The sequence below is a fragment of the Tenrec ecaudatus genome, chromosome 12 (assembly GCF_050624435.1).
Source record: "Tenrec ecaudatus isolate mTenEca1 chromosome 12, mTenEca1.hap1, whole genome shotgun sequence".
Classification (NCBI taxonomy): domain Eukaryota; kingdom Metazoa; phylum Chordata; class Mammalia; order Afrosoricida; family Tenrecidae; genus Tenrec; species Tenrec ecaudatus.
The window spans coordinates 15,527,754-15,553,458 of NC_134541.1; the positions used below are offsets into that span (position 1 = coordinate 15,527,754).

The 25,705-nt window shown below is 51.6% G+C and overlaps 1 protein-coding gene across 1 annotated transcript in view; it reads right to left on the reverse strand.

Moving 5' to 3' along the window:
* Positions 1–25,167, reverse strand: part of EYA2 (EYA transcriptional coactivator and phosphatase 2) — a 155,627-nt gene extending 130,460 nt beyond the window's left edge. Inside the window, exons 1-3 of the mRNA XM_075527749.1 lie at positions 25,055–25,167; positions 6,533–6,675; positions 398–514 (exon numbers count right to left, since the gene is read on the reverse strand). Of these exons, the coding sequence (XP_075383864.1) occupies positions 398–514; positions 6,533–6,635 (220 nt within the window). The 5' untranslated portion in view covers positions 6,636–6,675; positions 25,055–25,167. The remainder of the gene's footprint in view (positions 1–397; positions 515–6,532; positions 6,676–25,054) is intronic.
* Positions 25,168–25,705: the final 538 nt, after the last annotated feature.

Consider the following 25,705-nt stretch of genomic DNA (forward strand, 5'->3'; position numbering starts at 1 on the left):
TCTTCAAAGAGGCTTCCCTGACCAATGGATGTAAAATTACACACCAACCTCTTCTGACCACCTGCACCCCAACCTGCTCACCACTCAATCCCTAGCCAAACACCCTGCCCAGTTCATGTGCTTCGCTGCCATGCCATCTGAAGGAGCCCCTTTACACACTTATTGTTTCTTATCCACCTCCCCCAACTGCCAGGTAACTACCTTGAGGGCAGACTCATTGCCGATTCTATCCACTGGTCCAACCTGCCCAATTCGGATGGAACCTGGCGCACAGTAGGTGCTCCACAAGCCAAGGGAATCAAGAAACGAATGGGCACATGAATGGACACCCAACTTGGGTTAAGGGTGGGGGTGGGATGCCTAGAGACAGCAGGGAGGGCCGGGACGCTGGACTGACCGTGCATCTGGTAGGTGTATGGGCTCTGTCCAGTGGGTGGGGTGCTGAAGCTGGAGGCATAACTGAGGAAGCCACTCTGGCCCGGGGAATGGTTCAAGCTGTCTTCTGTCTTGATGCCTTGGGGGGAGAGAAGAGAAAACACCAAAGGCACATGACTAAGGTTCTTTCCTGTCACCTGCAGAAGAGACACTGAGTTAAAACCGCTCTCCACCTTGTCAGATTCCAAGGAAGGGGTGCAAACCAGGACCTTTTGAAGGCTAGCCCAGAGACATGTTCTGTTGCATCTATTTTTAAAGAGAATCGGAATCAGTTGCTTTTGCTTATAAATCAGGAGATAGGGCACTCACCACCACCACCACCACCAACAACAACAACAAATTCTGGAGGTATGGCTTCTTCTGAGCAATGGGGGGAGGTGGGGTAGCCACCCCATGGGCTGGTGCTGTTTCCTGGATCACCACCGATCCTGCACTGCTGATTGTGAAGTGCTTTCTGCTTGCACTGAGGGAGGCAAGCTGAGCCAGCGCTGGTTGCTGTGCATTTTATTTCTATGGGAATGCGACCAGCACACTGTTGACCAGCCCAGTCGTACGAAAGTCACGGGACCCAGAATCAGTGTCTCTCTGAATCCTGACCCCAGCGCCTGTCCTCACAGACATCCACTGCACTCATCTCCCGAGCTCATGTCCAGACGTGCTTGCTCTGCACATACGCAAGCTTATGTCATCATAAGCACGTCTATAGCTACCTCTGTTCCCTGCTTTAAGGAGCCCTGATGGCTGAACAGCTAAGACCTTAGCTCCTAGTTGGATCCACTCAGTGGCTGTCCTCTCCCATAAGCCTTATAGCCTAGAAAACCCTTTGGCACATGCAGTTCTACTCTGGGGACTGTCACTGTTTATGGGAGTGGAAAACCTGGTCTTTCTTCTGAGGCATGACTGGTGGTTTTGAACTGCTGATTTATCAGTTAGCAGCCCAACATGTAACCCACTATGCCACCAGGGCTCCACATTTTTTAAAATGTTTCTTAAGGAAGGGAAGGAGCAAGGTGTGATGCCCGGAGGAAGGCCAGTCCAGGCACAGGACTGGTGTATGCAAAGGGTCTGAGACAGGGTCATGTGGTGGAGGAGCCAACAGCCACGAGGCCAGAGTGACCAGAGTGGAGTGAGAGTGGGGAGTGAGCAAGCTATGGGGTAAGAGGGACCAGGAAGATGGGGAAGGGTGGGGCAGGCTTACAGGATTGGGAAGCCTTTGGCTTTGACCTTGAGTGAGACATGCAGCTGGAGTCCCAGTGGAGGACAGACGTGAGCTGGCCTGGGTTGAAGGCATCAACAGCCCACTCGGCCCGTACAGAGCCCAGAGCTGTGCCTTCCGAGCCAGTGACTTGGGGCTGCAAGCCAATGCAATCAAGCCAAGGGGAGCAAAGGACGAAGACTGCTGTCCTCTGCTTATTGCTGCAAATAAAATTTTATTGGCATAGAGGCAGGCCCCCTCATTCCCTTACAGTTTGACTTCTCACCCAACGTGGCAATGTTGGGTAGTCGCTAATGGGGTCTATTCACTGGACAGTTCATGGCCTTTTCATCTGCTTCAGATGGATGGGAGGGCTGGGCAGTGAATGAGAAAGGCCAACGGAGAACTCAGCCTTTGAAACAAGGAGCTAGTGAACAATACTGAATGTACGGTGGCCTGCTAGGAGAATCAACGTAACTGTGGGGGGGAAGTACAGCCAGAATGCTCCTGAGAAGCCAGGCTTTCAATCTCATTTACGCGGGACATATTCTCAAGAGGGACCAGTCCGCAGAGAAGGACATCGTGTCGGGGACAAAGAGGCAGACCCCACTATGGGCTCGCACTCAGCGACCGTCGGGAGGAAGGCGCAGGTTGTAAACAACAACAACAACAACAACAACAACAACAACAACAACAACAACAGAGACCAGGATGACCGGCAAAGTCAAGCATCTTCACTCTTTGGCCCATTGCAGAAAACATGCGTCCTACCAAATAAACGCTCGGGCATGCTTACCCTCAAATTCAGGGGCGCGGCATCTCCGAGAAGAAAGAAGGTGCCCTCCTTTAGGTTTCTAACTTCTCCGTTGGAAGGCTGGCCCGCGGGTGTTTGCGACATTAGTCGTGGTGCATTCCTATGTGCCTGAACTACTGCATGATCCATGGGGAGACACTACCCAGCTCTCTTCCTCACCTCGTGCCTCCAGTCTGCTCCATGGTGTCTTTCCCTGCAGCTACTTTAGACAAAGGTAATAATGCTGTTTGTCAAGCCGTCACGAAACAACAAAAAAGCTTCCTGACAAGACTCGGCAGCGTCTGCCTAGACGGTGAGCCAACACGCATGCTTGCTCGGGCACCGGTGGACGGGGAGAGAAACGGCTCTGGGTCCCACCTGTTCGTGTTCAGCTCCAGGGACGTTCAGGGTGTGCCTCCACCTGGCTTCCTGATAGAGCTGGCAATGACTACTGTCTAAGCCTTTCCTCTCAGCTGCGCCTGCGCACCATACAGTAAGGCCCACGGGCCAAATGTGGCCCACTGTCTCTGGTTGGGTTAATAAAGTTTTATGGGCACACCGCACTCTCAGGCTGCTTTTGCCCTAGCACGACGGAGTCTCAAGTAGCTGTGGAAAAGAATGCGGCTTCCCGAGCGGAAACTCTTTACGAAAATGTGAGCTCGCCTTCCCTCATGGCATGCACAATTCCATTGTGACTCTACAGAACCGAGGAGAGTGACCCCCATCGAGTTGCTTCCGAAGCTGTCAACTTTATGGGGGTAGAACTTTATGGGGGTAGAACTTTATGGGGGTAGAACTTTATGGGCTGGTGGGTTTGAACCGCCAACCTTTCCATTAGTCGTCCAGCACTTAAGCATTGAGCCACCAGGGCTCCTTTAGCCCTAAGCAAGAAGGTTTCATTTAACCCCCAGAATGATCCCGAGGAGGCCAGCCGTAGCTCAGCTGAGGAAACGGGGGCTGAGAGAGGGGAGTTAGCTGACGATTAGCAAGGGTCAGTGGTGGGATGTGACGTCCAACGTCGAAACGTCAGGACTCGGGCTCTGATCGCTGATACTGTATTATCAGGAGACTGGCTCTTTGAAACGTAACCGAGACAGTGAAACAACTCGGAACGGGATTGGTTTCCGGCCGAGGCCATGTTTTGTCTGGGAAAGTGGCTCTTCTTGGAAAGTAACAGGCCCTTGTTTCTCTTGGCTGCCAGCCAGGCGGCGTCACGTATGTGCGATAGTATCACCCGTCTGCCAGCCCATGAGGAAAAGACAGTGAGAGAAGATGCCCATACCTGCTGGCCCAGGTCTGTCACAGGTAACCTCCCAGCGTCTGGGGAATGCACATCCAGGCGGCAGAGCTGGGCATCACAGAGCTGGGACTCAGGCACCCAGCAGCCTGGGTTTAATTCTGCATCTGCCACTAACCAGCTGGGCGACTTCAGGCAAGTTCCTTACCTTCTCGGAGCCTCAGAAGAGGCTAAGGATGTGACTTTTTTTGTTTTTTAAAGGCTGAGATTAAGAGTAAGGAAAGCGAGGACCCAGAGCACCGTCCTGGCAGGAAACCAGTGATTGACACCTGACCTGATGGCCCCAGATCATGGACTGAACTGTGCACTCCTCCCCCACCCCGCCCCCCAATACGACGGGGTTTCAAAAAGCTCAGGGGGACATTCCATTATTTTTAATTTGAATCAGTTTATTGGGGGCTCTTGCAGACATGATAACAATCCACATATCAATGATATCAAGCCAACGTGCACATGTGTTCAAGCCAACATGCACATGTGTTCAAGCCAACATGTACATGTGTTCAAGCCAACGTGTACATGTGTTCAAGCCAACGTGCACATGTGTTCAAGCCAACATGCACATGTGTTGCCATCGTCATTCTCTCCATTATCTTTTAACTCCACTCTCCACTTTCCGAAGCTCTCTCGTGTGTCTTAGCCTGGCAGGCCTAGTGGTTTATGAGTCAGGCTGCTAACGGCAAGGTCAGTAGTTCAAACCTATCAGCCACTCTTGGGGAGAAAGACGAGGCTTTCTACTCCCCTGAAGATGCATAGCCCTAGAAACCCACAGGGGCAGCTCCATCCTTTCCTCCAGGGCTGCGATGAGCCACATGTAGTCGATGGCCGTGAGTTTGGTTCCAGAGTTTATTCTTATGGACATAATCTCATTTGGGAACAAGGTTTTCTTTCTTATGCTGATGCTGGTGTAGGGGAGTCCTCCAGTCAATTTAGAGATATAAAAAGAGCTAATCAGCATGGCAACAAGGAAGGAAGCAGATGAAGACACACGCTAGGTGGAGACAGCCAAGGGGTCAAGGAATGCTGGGTCGGAGCCTTCCCCTAGAGGCAGCAGAGAGAGCAAGAGAGAGAGAGAAAACCCTCCCCAGAGCCAGCAGAGAGAAGCTGAGAGAGAGAGAGAAAGAGAGAGAGAGAGAGAGAGAGAGAGAGAGAGAGAGAGAGAGAGAGAGAGAGAGAGCAACAGAGATTTTTCTCAGCGCCCAGTGTTTGCTAACGTCACTAAGAAACTCAGATGACCCACAGGACCACCAATTCCACCTGTCGGGTCACTAGCACTTGCCCACTACTGATGCCCCACCAAGGCCTCCGCCAGGCCTCTCCTCCACAACCTCCTGAGGTCTCCCGACTAGCCTGCTGCTTCTCCTCTTGCCTATCACCTTCCAATGGCTTTTGGCTTATGAGGAACAAAATCCCAAATCCTTTCTGGGAGCGCCTAGGTCCGACCCATCACCTGGCTTTATCTGCCACCAATGCTCCAACCACTGCTCTGGTTGGCCAGGCCTGGCTGGGGGTTCTCGTGGCTGTGTCCTCTGCCTGGGCGTTTCTGGGCTCTTGCTTTCTCTGGATGCGAAGCCCATATTAAGACGGCTTGTTATCTGCTCTCTTACGCCGCTCTTGCCCTCCCATCACACCAGGCACTGTAGCCTGCAATCCAGTCCATGCCCATTCCCGGAAGTAGTTCAGAGTTTTGCAATGTAGCTGGGATGTGTGTGGACCGGGTGACTCACATGTCCACTTCTCTGCAGTGACTGTTCGGGAAGGAGAAAGTGTCCCGAGTCTTGATTTGAGGGCTACACATAAATTTTGGCAAGAAGGTAACTCACAAAGACAGTGTCTATGAATAAGGAGGATAGACTAAAATAGATAAAATATTAAAAATGTAATGTGTATTTTTTATATTTTAGGGACCAGAGCCTCTGTCACAACTCAAATCTGCCACTGTAGCGTAATAAGCCACAGACAATCACAAGATGACTGTGTATGGCTATGTGTCAATAAAACTTAATTGACAAAGCAGACAGAGGGCCACATTACGCCCATTGGCGATACAGCTTGCTGGCCCCCAATGGAGACTACTCTATTGCGTATTTCAAGACTGTATCTGTAGTGTATCTTTTAGTATGCATTCATTAGCCATTGGCATTTTCCCACACAACATCATGTTTGTAAATCAGATTCCTAGGGTTCTGTTGGAATTACTGAAAAAGATGGACCCTTCTTCCCGCCAAAATGCTGAAGGAAGCAGGCCCCATCTTTGCTTCCAGATGGGGAGACCCTGTGTGAGAGGAGAGGCACGTCACAGTTGAAGGCAAAGTGAGACCAATTCCTCATGACACCACTGAGCACCTGGATCCAGCCATACCTGATGTCAGTTACCCTTAGCTTTCCCATTTACAGAGATCATTATATTTTCCCCTTCTCCATGCCAGCTCTTGGATTGGACTTCTGACCTTTGTAATCAAAACCCAAACCAAACTCACTGCCATTGAGTCGATGCTGACTCATAGAGGCCCCTTGCCTCTTTACAGGAGTAGAAATCCAAGTCTTTCTCCTGAGGAAGACTGCTAGTGGTTTGAACTCCTGACCACTAGGATCTCAGCCCAGTGAGTAACCACTACACCACCAGGGCTCCTCATTGGGAGCCTTTGATAGACTCTGCCAAGCTCGAACCACATTTAAGGTGTCTCTCCTTCTCCTCTCTCTCCAATCCCAAATTAGACCAGTTGCATGTATCAGTCTGCACTGAACAGAGAGGCATCTGCTTATGTGTGTGACTAAGATGCTGGCGGCCCCGTCAGGGCCTGGTACTCACTGTAAGAAGGGATTCCGTAGGCTTGTGCTGGGGGTGGGTAGGCTGTGTAGGGAGCGGCCTGCTGAATCCCTGTGCTGTACTGCGTCTGGCCATAGGCTGCCATGGCTGTGGGAGGCTGGCTGGGCAGGACACGTGGGCAAGGTCTGCGAAGAAGGGAGAGAAGATGATGAAATCTCCTAGCCCCACCCAGCATCCCTTCCCCTTTATCTTGGTACGAACACCAGCAACGTCTTTCACGTCGGTATTCATCAAATCTCACCTCGTGGTCCTCTTCCCAGTCACCAGGAAGATGACACTGCCTGTTTCCCTTGCAGCTGGATTTGACCATGTGACTGGGTACCAGTGGCCTCAGCAGGCTGCTGTCACACAGCACAGTAACTCATGGTGCCAACCCACCTCCCTGGTAGTGGTCATTAGCAATTTTAATCAGTGTGCTAGACAGCTGTACATAACTTAAGTGTAACGTTTCTCAGAGAAGATGGATACTAGCAATACAAGGATGTCACTTTGAGGACTACTGTGCACCGGATCCAAAGCAGGATATTTTCTTTTGTTTAAATCATTTTATTGGGGGCTCATACAACTCTTATTACAATCCATCTATCCATCATGTCAAGCAATTTGTACATTTGTTGCCACCATCATTCTCAAAACATTTGCTTTCTACTTGAGCCCTTGGTATCAGCTAATTTTCCCTTTCCCTCCCGCTCCCCCATCCCTTATGAACTTGATCATTTACAAATTATTATTATTTTGTCATATCTTACACTCTCCAACGTCTCCCTTCACCCACCTTTCTGTTGTTCATCCCCCAGGGAGGAGGTTATATGTAGATCCTTGTAATCGGTTCCCTCTTTCCACCCCACCCTCCCTCCACCCTCCCAGTATCGCCACTCTCACCACTAGTCCTGAAGGGATCATCTGTCCTGGATTCCCTGTGTTTCCAGTTCCTATCTGTACCAGTGTACATCCTCTGGTCTAGCCAGATTTGTAAGGCAGAACTGGGATTATGATAGTGGGGAGGAGAAGCATTTAAGAATTAGAGGAAAGTTGTATGTTTCATCGTTGTACCCTGACTGACTCATCTCCTCCCCACGACCCTTCTGTTGCCTACAGATGGGCTTTGGGTCCCCACTCTGCACACCCCACATTCACAATGATTTGATTTTTTTGTTCTTTGATGCCTGATACCTCATCTCTTCGACATCTTGTGATCACACAGGCTGGTGTGTTTCTTTCACGTGGGTTCTGATGCTTCTGAGCTAGATGGTTGCTTGTTTACCTTCAAGCCTTTAAGACCCCAGACGCTATATCTTTTGATAGCTGGGCACCATCTGCTTTCTTCACCACATTGGCTTATGCACCTGCTTTGTCTTCAGCGATCATCAGACCGCGGTATTTTCAATCGCCTCCTATGCATGTGAAAGTTGGACACTGAATAAGGAAGTCCTCAAAGAAGCAACACATCTGAATGATGAAGCAGGTGGAGAATATGGAAATTACCGTGGACCGCCACAAGAACTAACAGATCCGTCTTGGAAGGACAGCCAGAGTGCTCCTTAGAGGCCAGGATGGCGAGACTTCAACTCCAGTACTTTGGACACATTATTAGGAGAGACCAGTCCCTGGGAACAGGCATCATGCTTGGCCAGGTAGAGGAGCAGTGAAAAAGAGGAAGGCCCTGGATAAGATGGACCGACACCGTGGCTGTAACAATGTGCTCCGTGTTTGCTTCTCTTGTGCATCATGATGGGTTGGAACACAAACAACAACAATAAAATTGTCTTTCATGATCTGTTTACATTGAATTACAACATTATCAGCGGCTGAGCAGATGCCTCTTTTTTTGTCCTTTACCTGTCACTACGACTTCATTCTAAAAAAAATATGGGTTCATCAGTACTAATGATCACAACGCTGTAGTTCAGGCCCTGGAGAACTTGACAAAATCAATGACTCTTAAAACACTGTCAACCCTAAAAAGATTGTAGTGTGAGCAGATGAAACCACACGATTCAAAGCATCCTTGTAACCAAGCAATCAAGACAGCTCCGACCAGAGCGCAGTAGAAGGTCCCCAAAGCAAATGAGCATAGAGCTTTAACCTCGTAAGTGTGTTGATTCATGTAGGCGGGGCTTATGACCAACGCTTTTGTTGTGACAACCGACTACTGCAGTTTCTTTGGGAAGCATTCATCGTGAGTCAAGTGAAAGTCTGCAGAACGGATCGCCAGTTTACATTCTACCGTTCCTACACATTTTATTTCCACTCCTCCACGACAATCCGCAATGCGCTATCATTCATCCCGCTTCTTCCCTGGGAGTCCTGTTTCCATCCCTCCTCTCCCCCTAACCCTCTGTGCTCTTTGCTCTTAGATAAATGCTGCCCTTTTGATCTTAAATGGTTGGTTTTTCTAACATGGGTGGGGGAGTTCAGTTCCCGACCTGAGGAAGGGTCCCACCAGTCTCTATTTGCAGTAAGCTTGGTCTCCTTTATGATTTGGGGATTTGTTCCACAGTTTTCTCCAACTTTACCCAGGAACGTTAACCAGTGATTCTTCTCAGAGTAGTTGGTAGTGGAAGCCGGACCCGATCTGGGGTTGTGGGAATGATGCTCTCATGTCCACTAGTCCACTGGACTAACTGTTTCCCTGGGTCTCTTGAGTTTCTTCATCCTTTCTTCTGGATGGCTGCTCACAGGCGTTGAAGACCCCAGTGGGATGCTACAGTTATAGATACAAAGCAATACATTTCTGCTGAAACACTGCACAGAGATTTTTAAAGATATTTATCAAATGTTTAGGGATTGCCCTATTGGCAAGCACCCACTGATGGCAGGCACCCCTCGTGATGCCACAGCTGGGCTCTGCTCAACAGAACCAGGGCAGAGCTGTTGTAGGCCTGGACACACAGGCTTGGAGGGGACCCTCCTGTCCCATCTCCTCTTTTGGCCACAGTTGTGGAGAGCCTGGGTTGAGATGGCAAAGTCATGATACGGAGCATCCTGGATCCTTGAGTCAGTGTGTGGAGGAGAGATGCCCCGGAAAGTTCTCTCTTAATCAAAACTGAACTCTCTCTAAGTAGGAAATACTTTCAAGAACTGTGTTGTGTTACGGCACAGAAATTCCAGTGTTTATTGACTGCTGAAGCCTAGCCTGTCCATAAGGATCCCTGCTGGTATGACTGTTACATGCTCGGCTGCTAATCAGAAGGTCAGAGGTTCGAACCCATGGGCAGTTCCATGAGAGACAAGACCTGGAGATCTTCTCCCATAAAGACTTCAGCCTCAGAGACCCTGGGGGAAAGCTCTGCTCTGTCCTGTAGGGTCACACGAATGGGAATCCACTCGATGGCACAGCACCATAGACTCTCCCACCTTTACCATCCAACTTCATTTATAAACCTTCCTACTGGGCTGCAGTTCTGCCAAAGCTCTTAGTGGCAATGGGGGAGAGTGGGCACGTGATACAAGCTCACCCAATCAGACTCTTCCCTGGGAATTCACATCTCGGGATGAATCATCCATTCCAACAGCCACGCCCTGCGCAGACGATCTTATAGTTCCTTGCAACAACTTCAACCAAACACCACCTGATTCCTGACCTTTCTCAAAGCCTGATGCTGCCATGGCATCCATCCACGTGGGGGGCTTCTCCAGGGCTTGCCCCACGGGGCTTGCATCAGAGGTTAGGGACCGGTCAAGCTTTGGTTTCCGTTGGCTGCACCCAAAGAATCCAAATGGGTCCTGTCCTTCATGGTGCTCAACAGACTCCGTAAAGGGCTACCGACGACCATAGCGCATGCTGTTCACAGGGGCAGGAGGCCAGGGCGTGTCTTCCATGGCGCCACAGTTGCCTTTGAACTGCCTACTTTTCAGTCAGTGGCTTAAACCATGGGTCCCCTCAAACCCGAAAACGAACTCTCTACCAGCGCCTCCATTCCAACACAGAGACCCTATCAGACAGAGCAGAACTGCCCCTTTGGGCTTCTGAGGTTTTATGGGAGCAGAGTCTCATATTTTCCCCTCAGGGCGACAGGTGGGTTCAAACCACTGACCTTACAGTTGGCAGCTTAATGCATAGACCACTATACCACCAGGGCTCTGCTCGCGCTCTCTCTCTCTCTCTCTCTCTCTCTCTCTCTCTCTCTCTCTCTCTCTCTCTCACACACACACACACACACACACACACACACACACACTCTGCCATCAATTCTGATCCTCTAGGACAGAGTAGAAGTACCTCTGTGGGTTTCTAAGGTTGTAAATCTTTATGGGAATAGGAGCAGACAGCCTCATCTTTATCCTGAAGAGCAGCTGGCGGGTTCAAACAGCTGACCTTGTAGTTACCAGCCCAAAGCATAATTCATTATGCCACCAGGGAGCTTTATTGCAGCGATCTATTTACAGAAACATATATGTCTCTATATTTAAATATATAAACATAAATATATAATATATATTCAGATGTATAGTGCCCTAAAGATTAGACTGCATGTGTGTGTATAGTTTATTAAAAATCATTGACAGCATTTTAAAACCAGAAGATTACAAACAATGTCTCTCTCCCCTACATGTCCTATTTCCACTTTCACCAGGAACTCAGATGGACACACCTGTGGGCATTATCAGGGGGACCAGAGGAGCGGGGTCCCCTTGGACTGCTCTCACTGTTGCACCAGCCCCTATAGGACCCACTGCACCGAGGGATTAAAATAGCAATTTGAACCTATTACTTGCCAGGCACAGTTCCAATGCCTTTATGTAAATGAAGGAACTGGCTCATTTGACCTCCCCACAACTTCAAGGACTCCTAGAGACCTTTCCTAATCTCCTCCCCACGTTACAAATAAGAGAACAGAAGCAGACAAGAGCACACAGCACACATCCCCGGGTCCATGGGTCAGGCCCTCTAGGCTCCCGTGACATCAAGTACCTAACTATTCTAATGGGCCCGCTGGTCAGTGACTGTGGATGTGACTCCTAGCTCCCCACAGCCCTGTCCCCACACGTGACATCACTGTCACAAAAGTGTCTGTCTGTAGAGATCCCCTCTGAGAGGAGAAGCCAGGTACTATGAGCCCTTGATTGCCAAGTTCGAGACCCGAGAAAGGAAAAAACATGCCCATACCTGCTTTTTTATTTTTGGCTACTACTATGATGAAGCTGTGGATCCTGGTGGCTCAGTGGATTCTTCGTTGGGCTTCTAACCACAAGGTCAGCAGTTTGAAACCACCAACCATTTCATGGGAGAACGAACAGGTTTTCTACTCCTGGAAAGAGTCACAGTCTCAGAAATCCACAGGGGCAGTTCTGTCCTGTCCTATAGGGTGGCTACGAGTCGGCATCAATTTGATGGCAGTGAGCTGGATGTGGATGACAGCTTCTTTGGGGAATTTGTTCTCAAAGTGCCTAAGAGACCCACCAGCACTGGTGGTATCGGAAGTCTCATCAGCCAGTGTCCAGGCTCTACTGGGGCCACACACGCCTGCCCAGTGGAGCTGGTACCGAGCAGGGAGCCTGATGGAAAACATTCCCAATTTACACACTCCCTCTGAAACCCAGGCCGCATAGTGGAGTATGTGTTGGGCTGCTAATCGTAAGGTCAGTAGCTCAAGCCTACCAGCCTTTCTGTGGGAGAAAGAAGAGGCGTTTTGCTCCTGTAAAGATTGACAACCATGGAAATCCACAGGGGCAGTTCTGCTCTGTGCTACAGGGGCGCTGAGAGTCAGACTCGACCTGATGGCAGAGCATTTTAGAAGGGAAGTTGTCGTAAGGGGGCCTTGGTGCCGGCCCCCCATGTGGACAGAGTAGAGCTGCCCCATGGGGTCTCCTAGGCCTCTTTACAGGAGAGGCCCTGGTGGTGCAGTGGTTAAGCACTCAGCTGGGAGGAAGACGCGGCCGTCTGTTTCCACAAGGATTTTCACAGACAAGCGCACACCAAAGAATCCCTTGGGGAGCCAGTTAGAGTGTAGCTTCTAACCCAGGCTATCTGGGGTGGAAGGGCAAAGTCTGGGCATGAGGTCAAACTGGAATGAACCAGTTGGAAGCCCTGTCCCACCCACCCCCACCCCCAACCTCAAGTAACAGGTGCACGGAGGGTCAAGGCGGGCTGCCCTGCAGGGACTAGGAGCATCTGAAGGGCGTGAGCTGTCAGGGGGATGTCCCACAACCGCCACGAAGCAGGAAGAGCCGCTGGAAGGACAGCTAGGGACTTTCTCCACCACAACAGCCCACCTGCCGCGGAACATGCCAGGCCTCTCCTGCTCGGGAACCTTCCCTGGGAGCGCGGGGCCTGCAGGGCGGCAGAGAAAGCAGCTGCAGTGTCTGAACACCAGAGGGGCAGCCACCCCTCCCAGCAGCTATGCAGGCGGAGACACTGAGCCCAGAGACCAGGGAAGGTGCCGAGCCAGGTCCCACAAGCAGACAGCAGCTCAACAGACTCCCAAGCGAGAGCCTCTTTTCTTTGCCTGGAAGGCAACCCCGAGAGGCCCCCTCTGTTAGTAAGCACCGGCTGCCTTTGACAATCACCGATCCATTTTTCGGATGATGATGACATCACCTTGTTGGTCGGGGGTGGTGGTGGGGGGCGTTTGTCTTTAGTCCAGCCTCAACTCGCGGGGTTCAGATAAAGTTGGCCCCAACACTCTAGGGAAGGCACGTGTGGGTTGCCTTCACCCAGGCCGGGGGTGGGGTGGGGGTGGGGACAGGGAGAGGCGGGGGGCCTGGACTCGGATGCCATTGCTCTGCCCCGTATCACTGGGTCCTCGGCACCCAAGGCACCCGGGGGACAGACGATGAAGGCGAGGATGAGAAGCTGGCAGAGATGTCGGCCTGAGGGCTAATCTCATATATGGACACGCCATTGTGGGTGTTTCTGATCGACATTAGCTTGAACAAGGCACCCCAATTTCCCCTCTGGCTAACGAGCCCAGTGTGCACCCTCTGATGATTCATATGCCTGTTAGGCAGGGCACTGCTAGGGTGTCCGCGTGCCACCTGAAAACGCCCCGAGGCTCAGAGGTGAGTCTCTCTTAGCCCTTAAATTGGAGGTGCTGACAAGCCAATATGCAATTCCTGCTCTTCCTCTGGGGCTCGGGGCAGGTTGCTAGGATCTCTGGGCCTCACAGTCTCGACCTGTGCTGTGGAGATACAGATTTATCTCACAAGGATGCCGTGGGAATTAAACGAGGGAATGACGGTGACAAAGACGATGGAATGTGCATCCTTTACCCTATGCGTGCCAGGTGCCAAGCGCTCTCTCAGTGCCCTACCTAAATGAATTCTTTTCATCTGCAGCATCACCCCATATCAGCAGTCCTGGTGGCTCAAAGGTTAAACATTTGGCCATGAACTGAGAGACTGGCAGTTCAGACTCACCTCCCAGCTCCAGGGGGAAAAGACCTGGCAATTCGACTCTGCAAAGATCACAGAAACTCAATCAAACTCACTGCCCTCGCTTGGATTCTGACTCATAGCGACCCTCCAGGACAGGGTAGAATGGTCCCTTTGAGTTTCCCAGACTGAAACTGTTCACAGTGGAAAGCCTCATCTTTCTCCCATGGAGAAGCTGGTGCTCGAACGGCTGACCTTGAGGATCATAGTTCAAACATGTGCTCATCCACATTGGGAGCAGACGCTGCTCTTGGCGGGTGTGTGTGTGTGTGTGTGTGTGTGTGTGTGTGTGTGTATAGGTCCAGGCTCCTGAGGCACCACACATCACAGCAGCGGCACCACCTCTGTGACACTGTGGGTGGTGCTGGGGCCTGGGGGATGGAGACTGAGTGCCAGCGTCCATCCTGAACTGTGTCTGGGCCACTGAATCAGCTGTTTGGACTGATCTGTAGACTACAAGGCTGTGGTCAATAATTTAGACATTGTTGGGACTCACTTCCACTTATTGCCAGTGGTGAAAGCAGCCCCAGTGACCCAAGGACCAACGCAGCCAGGTCATTGCCATGCACCTCAAAGAGGTGGCTGCATACAATGACCAGCTGGTTCTCAAGTGGGGAGGAACATCTCTCTCTGGCTCTAATTAAAACCCCAAACCTCAGCTCCTTCCCACCCTGCTGCGGGTGAGGATGGGGTCAGGATCACTGTAGCTAAGCAATGGGTCAAACCTTTCGGGGACAATTCATTCATTCATTCACTCACTCCAGCATTACGAAGTGTCAGGCATCTGCTAGAAACAGGATCCCTGTCCTTAGGGACCACTGTGTAGTAGGGGAGATGGCCAGAAGGCACTTGAGTAGATCACAAGGCGCAAAGGAAAACCACCAAGCAAGTAAGGCGGGTATGAACTTGTGCTCCTAGAATCGCGGTGTGCATGGGATTCCCCTGGGGATCTAGGCAAACCGCAGGCTCCGATTCCATCGACTGCAGAAGCTGCGAAGCTTTCCTGATGCAGCTGGTCCGGGAATCACCCTTGAGCACTGAAGCTTGGTCCATTGGTTAATAACCAGAGCCCCAACCCGTGGCTGTCAAGTTGATTCCAACTCACAATGGTCCGGTGTAGAATGGCTCCCCAGGGTTTCCATGGCGGCAAGACCCTGCTCCTCAGGGTCATCGTGGGTTAGAATAGACTCCACAGCAGTGAGTTTGGTTGGACAGCTTCCTCCCATGGAATAGCTGGTGGATTCGAACAGCCGACCTGTCAGTTAGCAGCCCAATACTTACCCAGTTCACCACTAGGGCTCCTTGCTCCTGATACAGAACCTCCCCTAATAAGTCACTACAAGCTGACAATTCTAGAGTTCTAGAAATCAATCTTCAGATCAGAAGTCACACATTCATGTGTATACTGGGGATAATATCGTAGTATCAGAGAAAGGCGTAAGATTCAACTCCTTTAATTTTATTTTGAGGAAATCATAGCTGGGGTGTATGTGTGCACACCCGCAAACTTTCCCAGGCACATGCAGAATTCATACAGTTTACAGATGCTTATCATGTACCAACTGTGGGCTAGGTCTATAACCCAACCTCATAATTTGCTAACGAATCCCCCCCCCCCCCAAGAAACCATGGGGCTTTTAAGAGGCCCCAAGCTCCAAAGTTGAACAATGAATAAAGAAGACTCGAGAAGAATGGATGCAGTTGAATGACGGCGCTGGTGAAGAATGCGGCAGTGCCATGGGCCGCCAAAAGAACCAAAACAACCTGTCTTGCAAGAAGTACAGCCAGAGTGCTCCTTAGAGCACAGGATGACAAGGCGTCACCTCGCGTGCTCTGAACACGGTTAGGAGAGACCCTTGGCTGCCACATGGGCTCAAACATATCCACAATTTTAGGGGTAGCTCCGCACCAGGTAGTTTCTGTCGTACACAGGGTTGCCATGAGTCGGAACCTAACACCTCAAAAACCAGCAAGGCCCTATTCAAACCCTGTCTCTGTTACAAGGTAGCTTCCGCGGCTCTGTGTCTGTCACCTCCCCTCTTTGAGACTTGGCTTTCTTCATCTGCAACATGGGGTGATAACCTGGGATCGGAAGGGCTCCAGGCCCCTACCTGCCAAGTGGTAACTGCCCAGCACCCAGGAGCTGCCACTTGCTGTTCACTCTCCCGGGCCCTGCTTAAACCACTTAAATCCTAAGCCCAGTTGAATGTTTACACTTTTTTCACCTCTCGCTGGGAGGATTAAGAAGCTAATGAGTCTGAGAGCAGCGCCTGCTATTATGCTGTCTAATTGGACCCCGGGGGCCTGCTTCTAACTGATCCCCGGTGAGATGAGACAGTTTCTGTGGAGAGATGTTGTGAGTGTAGGCTTTGCCTTGCACAAGGGGGACATGGCCGGAAATGGTATCAGCTCACCTCCCTTGCGGGCGGGGGGGGGGGGGGGGGGAGGAAGGGGGAGGGACAGTGAAAGGGACACCTACCAAGGAGGATGGAGCACTGCACCAGGAGTCTTGGGGGGGAGTCCCTCATTTTGACTCTGACTGAGTGGCTATCTGACTGCTGACAAACCATGGGTCCCTGACTGGGTGCTGTTGAGGACCGAGAGGAAAGGCAGAGGCCAGCGTCTCCCCGAGTGGGACCGTCTTACAAAACGAACCCCCTCCAACGCACTGCCACCGAGGCCATTCTGACCCGAGGAGCCCTGCAGGACAGAGTGGGGTTCCCGGCGGTAAATCTACGGAAGCAGAAAGTCCCCTCTTCCTCAGGAGAAGGGATTCGGTGGATTTGAACCGCTGACCTGATAGCTAGCAGGCCAGTGTGTCACCCCCACACCGCCAGGGCAATCTGCGGGCAGAGAGAACAAACGCTTTTCTATTTAAGTCACTATCGGTGTGTTAACGCCCACAAGACCCGTGGAAACAAGCGAAGCCACCGGTTTTCACTTTGGACAGCCTTTTATGGGAATTGAAGGCTTCGAAACAGTTCATTCCAGTTCAAGCCCTACTGGGAATTTCTTTCCACCCAGATAGGACACGGCCAGAATCCACATTTTAACAAGATCCTTACACAAGCACCGAAGAATCAGCCGGGAATCTTCTGCAGGGGATTCCAATTTACTATAACTGGGATGGAAATGAAAATTCTCAGCAAGCCACTGAAGCGGAACAAACCAGCTCGAAGCTCTGAGTGGACTCATTTGAGTGAAAGGGGGAATTTTCAAAAAAAAAACAAAAACCACGATACTAGACAAATGACCAGAGACGCCAGTTGCCACAGAGTGGATGCCGACTCGTGGGGACCCGTACATGTCAGGGCAGGGCTGTGCCCGGTAGCGTTTGCAATGACTGATATTTTGGAAGCGGGACCTTTGCTCTGTTGTTGTCACAGGAACTGACTAGGGTGTGCATGGTAACTGTGTACAACCAACAAAAACTGCCCGGACAAGCGCTACCCTCCCACTTGTTGCTAGGCTTGAGCCCACGCTGCCTCTGAAGCTCTTACTGATGAAGAACAAAGATTACAGCCTGTGGGATGGATCACACTCAACAGACAGAACACAGCCCCCCTCCCACTGGAACCAACACACAACAGCACGGTCAAGGGAGAGAGCGCTGAAGTTGACGACTTAATTTACTTGAATCCAGAGGCAATGCCCATGGAGGCAGCGGGCACTAAATCCAGTGACCGAGGATCGCATTTAAAGTGTTACAAGAGTAAACGGGTCACCAAGAGGATTCCGATGACCCAAGGCAGGGTCCTTGCAACCCATTCACGGGCATGGACAAGCTGGACAATGAACGAGGAGGAGGACCGAAGTCGAATCAAGGCCGGCGAATGACGAGCTGGTGAAGGCGGCTGGGCTGTCAGAAGAATGGACGCACGCCCGTGTCCTAGGAGGATTGGCAGGATGCTCCGTAGCAGCAGGAGCAGCGGGACTCTAGCTCGTGTCTTTGAGCGCGTTATTGGGAGGGAGCAATCTCAGGAGAAGGGCATGTTGTTGACCTCAAGTAGAAGGTCAACAAAAAAGAAGACCTTTGGGAGATGGATCGACGGCCATCGAGCGGTTTCTCACTCACAGGGACGGGCCCTCTGCAGGCTATCGAGGCTGTAACTCTCTAGGGGAGGATCAGCCCCATTGTTCTCCCAAGAAGCGGCTGGTGGCTTTGTACCGCCAACCTCGTGCTGAGCTCAGCCGACAGGACCACCCACCAAGACTCCTCAGAGGACCCTCAAGGGAGACTTACACCCTGTGTACCACCTGGTGGTGCCAAGCAATGGGCAGGCTGTGGTGGTTATGGTTGTTCGGTGCTATCAAATTCCAACCCTGAGCTGTCAGAGCGCCCCGCACGCAGAATGGAACTCTGTGTGGTCCTGCTGCCCTCACACCCCCCGCTGCGGCCTCGGTGTCAACCCATCACCTTGACGGTCCTTTGACTTTACCCAACACGACGTCTTTTCCCCAGGGACCGGTCTCTCTGGACAGCATGTCGCAAGGACTTGAGGGCAAGACAAGACAAAGGCTGAGGCTGTCTTCACTGTGGGTTGGGGAAGCCCTTCACCATGGGAAGCGCTGATGTGTAAGCGTCTGCGGCCTTCTCTACCACGCGGGGACCACTGTGGCCATCCTCCCTTCAAAGGCGTCATTTCTGCTCCATTCCCATCCACGGGGTGCTCAGTCCCCAGGAGGTCACCTGGGGTGGACAGGGAAGCTGGCCTCTGGCCCCTGGGGCTGGCACCCAGGCCAAGGTCTGGGCAGCTCCACCTGGCTTGGAAGCCAGGAACACACACTGGCTGGCCCTGAGCTGAAACCGAAGCTGAGACCTCTTCACCCCAAGGCAGAGGCGGAGCAAAGGAGGATTACTCACAGAAGGACCCCCCTCTGTGGAGACACTTCATGAAATGAGAGCGTTGTCTTGTGGAAAACCCACCTGCCTTTTAAAAGAGAAAAATGTCCCCTATTGGTCTTGTGAACTATTTTCCTTCCGTTCCAGAAGACAGGATGCAATTCCAATCAGATTCTCCCTTGAACAGTCACCAAGGAGAGCCAGAGTTTCTCACGTGGTCCGTGCAGACCAGGCACTGGGCACAGTGCTGCAGAATCATTCTCTTTTATTCCCCTAACAATCCAATGAGGAGGTCGTGACCTGTGCCCTGAGCAGATGTGAAAACTGAGGCAGGGGAGTTAAGCTAGGAACCTTTGCTGAAGATTCAAAGCCAATACCAACTTGAAGGGACTGTGATTCTAAAAGACCGCTCTGTACCCACTTACCCATCCTCCCATTCACACACCCCTACTCATCCCGCTACCCCACCCATCCCTGCAAGCACTTCCTCCTCATCCATTCATGTCTCCAACTGCCATCCACCCTCACATCCTCCAGCCACTCATTCACTCCCTCACCCATCTTCTATCCACTCCCTGCCCACCTCCCACCCTCCATCTACCACTCAACCCATCCATCCACCCCCTCACCCATCCACCCAAGTATCCATCCAGAAAGGACAGCACTCCAATTAACCATGCCATCCTGCAACCCATGTCTACCGCGTACTTAGCTGAGTTCAGCCGACTACTGGATCCAAGTCACTTTCCTGGAATCAGGGCTTTTAAAATTTTAACACAGTGATTTTTCTCTATGCATTTGCACCACACATGCCCTTCCTTGAAATGTCACTAGCGCTCAGGATGGACGGTGATCTACACTGTCATCGCTCTGGAACCAGCGTGAGATGCAAAGTCAAGGGGAGAAGGTTGGCTCTTAGATGTGTCGACGCACCTGCAACATGGTGGGGAGTTCTTGTCATAGTTGCAGGTGAGAGATGAGGGCACAGATGCTCAATGTGTAAAGCTGGCGGATTGAGCGGACGCACTCCCATCCACTCAAGAAAGGTGAGAGTCAAGGTTGCATCCTCTCACCATGCTCATCCAACCTGTATGCTGAGCCAATCACGCGAGAAGCTGCCCTATAGGAAGAACGATGCAACATATGGATTGGACGAAGGTTTATTAACAACCTGCGAGATGCAGATGACACAACGTTGCCTGCCGAAAGTGGAGAGGATTTAAAACGCATGCTGCTGAAGGTCAAGGGTTGCAGCCTTCAGTATGGGTTACAACTCCGAATCCTCACCACGGTGCCATCGGCAACATGATAAACACAGAGAAAATGAAGCTGGTCTTGCTTCGATCCACAATCAGTACTCAGGGAAGCAGTTGATCAAGAGATCAACCAACACACTGCGTTGGGAAATCTGTTGCATAAGACTCTTCAAAGGGCTGAAAAGCAAGGATGTTACTTTGAGGACTAAGGTACACCTGACCCAAGTCACGGTACTTTCAATGGCCTTGTATGCATGTCAACGTTGAACACTGATTAAAGACGACCAAAGGAGAATCGATGCTTTTGAATTATGGTGCTGGTGAAGAATATGGGATGTGCCATGGGCTGCCCAAAGAACACACGGGACCTGTCTTGGAATAAATGGAACCAGCATGCTCCTTAGAAGCAAGAATGGCAAGACTTCATCTCATAGACTTCGATCACGCTGTCGGGAGAGACCAGTCCCTGGAGAAGGACATCATGCTCGGTCAAGTAGAGGGGCAGCTAAAAAGAGGAAGCCCTCGAGCAGATGGATTGACCAGTGGCTTCAGCACTGAGCTCAAACATCAGAAGAGTCGTGAGTATGGCCTAGGCCCGGGCAGTGTATTGTGCTGTTGTGCAGAAGTTTGCTATGGGTTGAAACCAACCTGACACCATCCACTCTAAGACAACTCATATACGAAGGGGCCTCAACATTTTCATGGGGAAAAATCCCATCATCTTTTCATTGTTTGTCCATGGACTTTCTGAAGGCCCTTCAAATATGTTAATGCTATTGTCAAGTGCATTTCTTTAAACACATGAACGGTCCATTTCTAGCATGGACCTATTATAATCACAAGGTTGAAGGTTCAAACCCACCAGCTGCTTCCAGGAAGACAGATGAGGCTGTCTACTCCCATACAGCCTGGTAACCCCTTAGAGAGCCGCTATGAGTCTGCGACAACCCTATAGGCCATGCAGTCAACTGTGACAGGCACAGTGGGTTGTGTTGTGCTGCTAGCTCAGAGGTCAGCAGTTTGAGATCACCAGCTGATCCCCAGGAGAAAGATGAGGCTTTCTCTTCTAGTGAAGAGTTACAGTCTCAGAACCCCACAGGGGCAGTTCTTGTGTGGCCTATAGGAACATGACGAGTCAGAATCGACTTGATGGCAGTGAGGTGATAACATTAAGGCTTTAATCCCCACCCCAAGCAATGCTGTCTAATCTCTCGGAAGGAGAAGAAACAAACACATACTTATTTACTCACTTGCTAGTTTAGCTCACCTCACTGGTGTGCACACATGATGTGGTTGATGTAATATCCTATTTGACAATGTCCTTACTTGAGCCGAAAGAGGCCGGATGTCTGAACAGGGCAGTGCCAGGATGGCAAAGGAGCCACTGGGGGGGCTTGTGGGTCCACGCTGGGACCTCCTACCTCTCAGGGGTCCTCCCTGCACTGGGAACCTGACACCCCCATCAAGGTGACGGAGTGGACCGGAAGGGTGGACTGCTCAGTCTGGCAGCTGAAGATCCCTAGCCACAGAAGCTCACGGCCCATCTCACAGGACAGAGAAGGAAAAGTGGGCATCCTGTCACCCCGCTAGATCTGCTTTCTCTGAACTTTGATAACCCCCTTATCAAAAAACAAACTGGCGGCTTGTGGGGTCTGGAGTGGGGAAACTGGGATCTGCAGACTCTTAGGAGCTGGGCAGGAACTGGATGATTGGGTAAGGAGGGGGGACGCTCTGGAGCCTGGGTGCTGGCAGTTGCATGGGTGGGGGGTCTACTTAAAGTCTCCAAGTCTCAGCTTCCCCATCTGTTCCGATGGGCTGTCAACCACAGAGGGTACCACACTGGGGACTGCGTCAGCGAGCCGGCTTAGAGTCGGCTGCCTAGGGTCTAGTTTTGGCTCCGTCCTGTGTATGGTCAGCTTGACAGGGCCGCTGAGCCTCTCTGCAGGTGAGAGTCCAGCTGAGAACTGAAGCTGCACCTCCGTGTCGTGGAGATTAACCGGTTGATGCACACAGTGCCTGGCAGGCAGCAGTGCTCAGGGGCTTGCTGCGATGGTGAGGGCCATGGAGGAGGAGGAGGCCTGGTCTGGATTTACACTGCACTGAGCTGCCCCCAGCACAAGGCATGTGCTCACGAAACAGCAGCACCAGCTTGCTGCCACGCATTCTAGCATCTGGCTTTGAGATGGACCATGGAATGCGATAAAACCCACAGAGAGAAAAGCAACCATGCCCCCCCCCAACCTACGAGGATGTCTGTGGGACAATTTGAAGGAACAGCTGTGTGCCTTTGCCCTGGTGTTTAGGAGAGGGTAGGATCCCTGCGGGCATCGCAGGTTACATGTGGGGCTGCTGCCCCAAAAGGCAGCAGTTCAAAACCAAAGTTGCACCGCGGGAGATAGATGAGGCTTTCTACTCCCAAAAGAGGTACATCTCAGAAACCCATAGAGACAGCACTACTTCGCTCCTTGTTGTTGTTTGGTGCTGGCTGGCTGGTGGGCTCAAACTGCTGGTCTTCTAGTTAGCAGCTCAGCTTGTGACCCTCTCAATCACAAGGGCAATTGCCCTACCACAAACCAGAGCAAACGCACGGCCATCGAGGTGATGCTGACTCACAATGACACTCCGTGAGTGTTGGAGGTTGTAATTCTTTATGTGAGCAGAAATCCTCTCTTTCTCCTGCAGAGCAGTCAGTGGGTTTGAGCTGTTGACCTTGCAGTGAGCAGCCCAATTCCTAGCCACTATGCCACCAGGGCTCCTTAACTATCCTACAGAAACTGCAAATTCAAATGCCTTCTGGGGCCAGGCAGGCCCCATCCATGAGCAAAAAGAGCCCGGACTAGAACAAAAGGAGTATGAGGACCAGAGTGGCGCCTCTCACGCAAGGGGCAGACGTGTCCCCCGGAGCAGCAGGGCAAAAACAGGGCCGTCACAGAAGCACTTGGTATTTCCAGAGAAGCAGGAATCCCGGTTTGCAAGCGAAGTCTTCCAGTGGTGACCAGCAGCAGGCAAAGCAGAGGCCTGGCAGAGAGCTGGGCGGGGCGGCAGGCTGCCAGGCTGCAGCCGGGATTGGAAGTCACGCTGATGATTTGAGGTAGAGAAAAACTGCAGTGGAACAAAGGTTAGCCACTCACCACGCCCCAAGGTGTGCCTGGCCCAGGACAAAGCATTCGCTCTCTCAATCCTTGCAACAAGTGCCCGTCTGAACCGACCAGTTGTCCTCAAGTGAACTCCCAGCAACCTCAGGTGCATCCAAGCAGAGCTATGCGTCCTGCCTTTCCAATGGCTGCTTTTTCCATAGTCGACCCCCAGCGCCTTTCTTCTGGGGCATCTCTGGGGCGGGCGGGGGGGGGATTCCCGCCTTCTACTTTTCCGTTAGCAGTTGAGCATGTTATCCATTTGCACCGTCCATTTGACAGGTGAGAATACTGAGGCTCAGAGAGAGCAAACATTTGGCCCAGGTCACTTGGCTGGGAAGCACTGGGACCCAGATTTTCCTGAGCTGGAAACCGGCACCCTCGGTTGTCTGTTGTTGTGACTAGTTGCCATGGAGACTCAGAATGGACCCCATAGAACTGCCTCCGGGAGTTTTCTGGACTGTAATCTTTACAGAAGTAGATCAACAAGTCTTCCTCTCTTGGAGGACCTGGGTGGGTTTGAACCAGCAACTTTTTGGTCAACAGCCACATGCATCACCGGTAGGATGCCAGGGGTCTCCTTCCTTTCCCTCAAAGCAAACTCACCACTACAGAGGCGATGCTGACTCATAGTGACCCTATAAGACAGAGTTGAAGCTGACTCATAGTGACCCTATAGGACAGAGTTGATGCTGACTCATAGTGACCCTATAGGACAGAGTTGATGCTGACTCATAGTGACCCTATAGGACAGAGTTGAAGCTGACTCATAGTGACCCTATAGGACAGAGTCGAACCGATTCTGTGGGCTTCTGAGGCTGTAACTCTTTCCGGGAGCAGAACGGCTTATCTTTCTTCCTCTGGTGCCCCAAGGTGCCAGGAAGAGGGAGGGCGTGTTCTCACCTCCCCCCAGTTTTGGCCCCGGGGGAGCCCAGATCCTCCTTGGTGGTACTTTCAGCAGGATTGTTCCAGCATCATCACCAGCCCGCAAGTGGCATGTCATTGTTCTGGTGACAGCAACCATTACTCACGGAAGCTTTGATTTGCTTGGAAGCAGGCAAATTCCTTACGACTTTGTCCTCGATTGGACACACAAGAGTTCTCTGGTTTCCCATTGCAGCCGCAGAGCTTGTGTGCCCACAGCTGGCACCCAACATCAACAGCAAAGGAGTGACCGGAGACAGGCTGGGAGGGTGGGGTGGGGTGAGGGGTGTCCGAGAAGCCCCGCAGCAAATCCCAGAGCGGACCGAGGAAAGGGTTAAGCCCAATGGTTCAACATAACAGCTTAATGCCTTCTGCTAACTCCCAGCTCAACCAGGAAGGCTGACAGATCCCAAACAGAGCAAACAATGGCCCGAATTGTTCTAGTGGAAACTAGTCCAGCCGCATCCTTTGCCAATACTTTTTTTTTTTTCCTTAAAGAACAGACTACTCTGCCTCTGCTTCCTTGACTCCAACCCAACTTGAAAGTAGCAGGCAGATGAGTTCTCGCCCTAATAGCACACCCCGTTCCCAAGACGTGGCTGGGCTGGGAGCTACAGCCCTGCCGGCCACACCCAGGGCCAGGCCCGGGACCCACACCTGAGAGGGACTCTCCTGGGTACTCAGAGGCACTGGGACTTTCCAGCATTTCCTGGAACTGAAGAGTAGGACAGGAAGTTCAGCCCCGGCCAAGCGAGCACACTTCTGCTGCTAATGACCAGTCAACACTTAGCACTACACACACCAGCCAGGAAGAGTGCTGGCCCAGAGGCGGCCACCGAGCTGGTGGCAGGAGACAGGGTGATCATGACAGGACTTGGGCAAAGACACTTCCTAAGACCAGGAGCCCCTTCCTGGGTTCCGAGGGATGAGCACAAACCCACAGGGTCCTCAGAACTCGCCCCAGGAGGCCTACCTTGTATGCCGCTCAGAGTCCGGGCATCAGTGTCAGCAGGGTTAGGCTTCACGTTATCCGGGAAATCGCCGTTTACAGTAAGGCTGGGTGAGATCACTAGTTCTCGCATTTCCTTATACCTGGAAGAAAACAAAGGGGAGATATAATTTATTCATTAATTATGCATGCCTACTAATGATTCCCATTTTTGTGTTCCCTAAGAGTATAAATATTAAAGCTGATTACCTAAACCCAGCCTTCTTATAAATTCTACATCATAAAAATTCACTAAAGTTTTCATCAAAGGGAAATGAGGAATTAAAATGAAGTATTGGCTCTCCCTGGGAGAATACACCCACTTGATTAAAACTTTCCCCTCCTTCCTACCGGGGGTTTTGCCACTAGAAAAATGACTTGGGTTCCCTGCGAAGTGTCACCTGGCTGAGCTGGAGCCAGCCAGGGGGGCAGCGGGTGGGAGAGACAGGTAGGCAGGGAGTCGCAGAAACCAGAGGCTTGGCGAGGACTTGGACAGGGTGCTGTTTCTCTAGATGGAGAAAGTGAAAACGGAGCTCATTCGACAAGTCCCCCCAGGCAACAAAATTTTCAGCTCACTGTGACCTTGACAAAGGACGAAAACCAGGCCTAGGCGTACTCGGTAAGATTGTGTCCAAA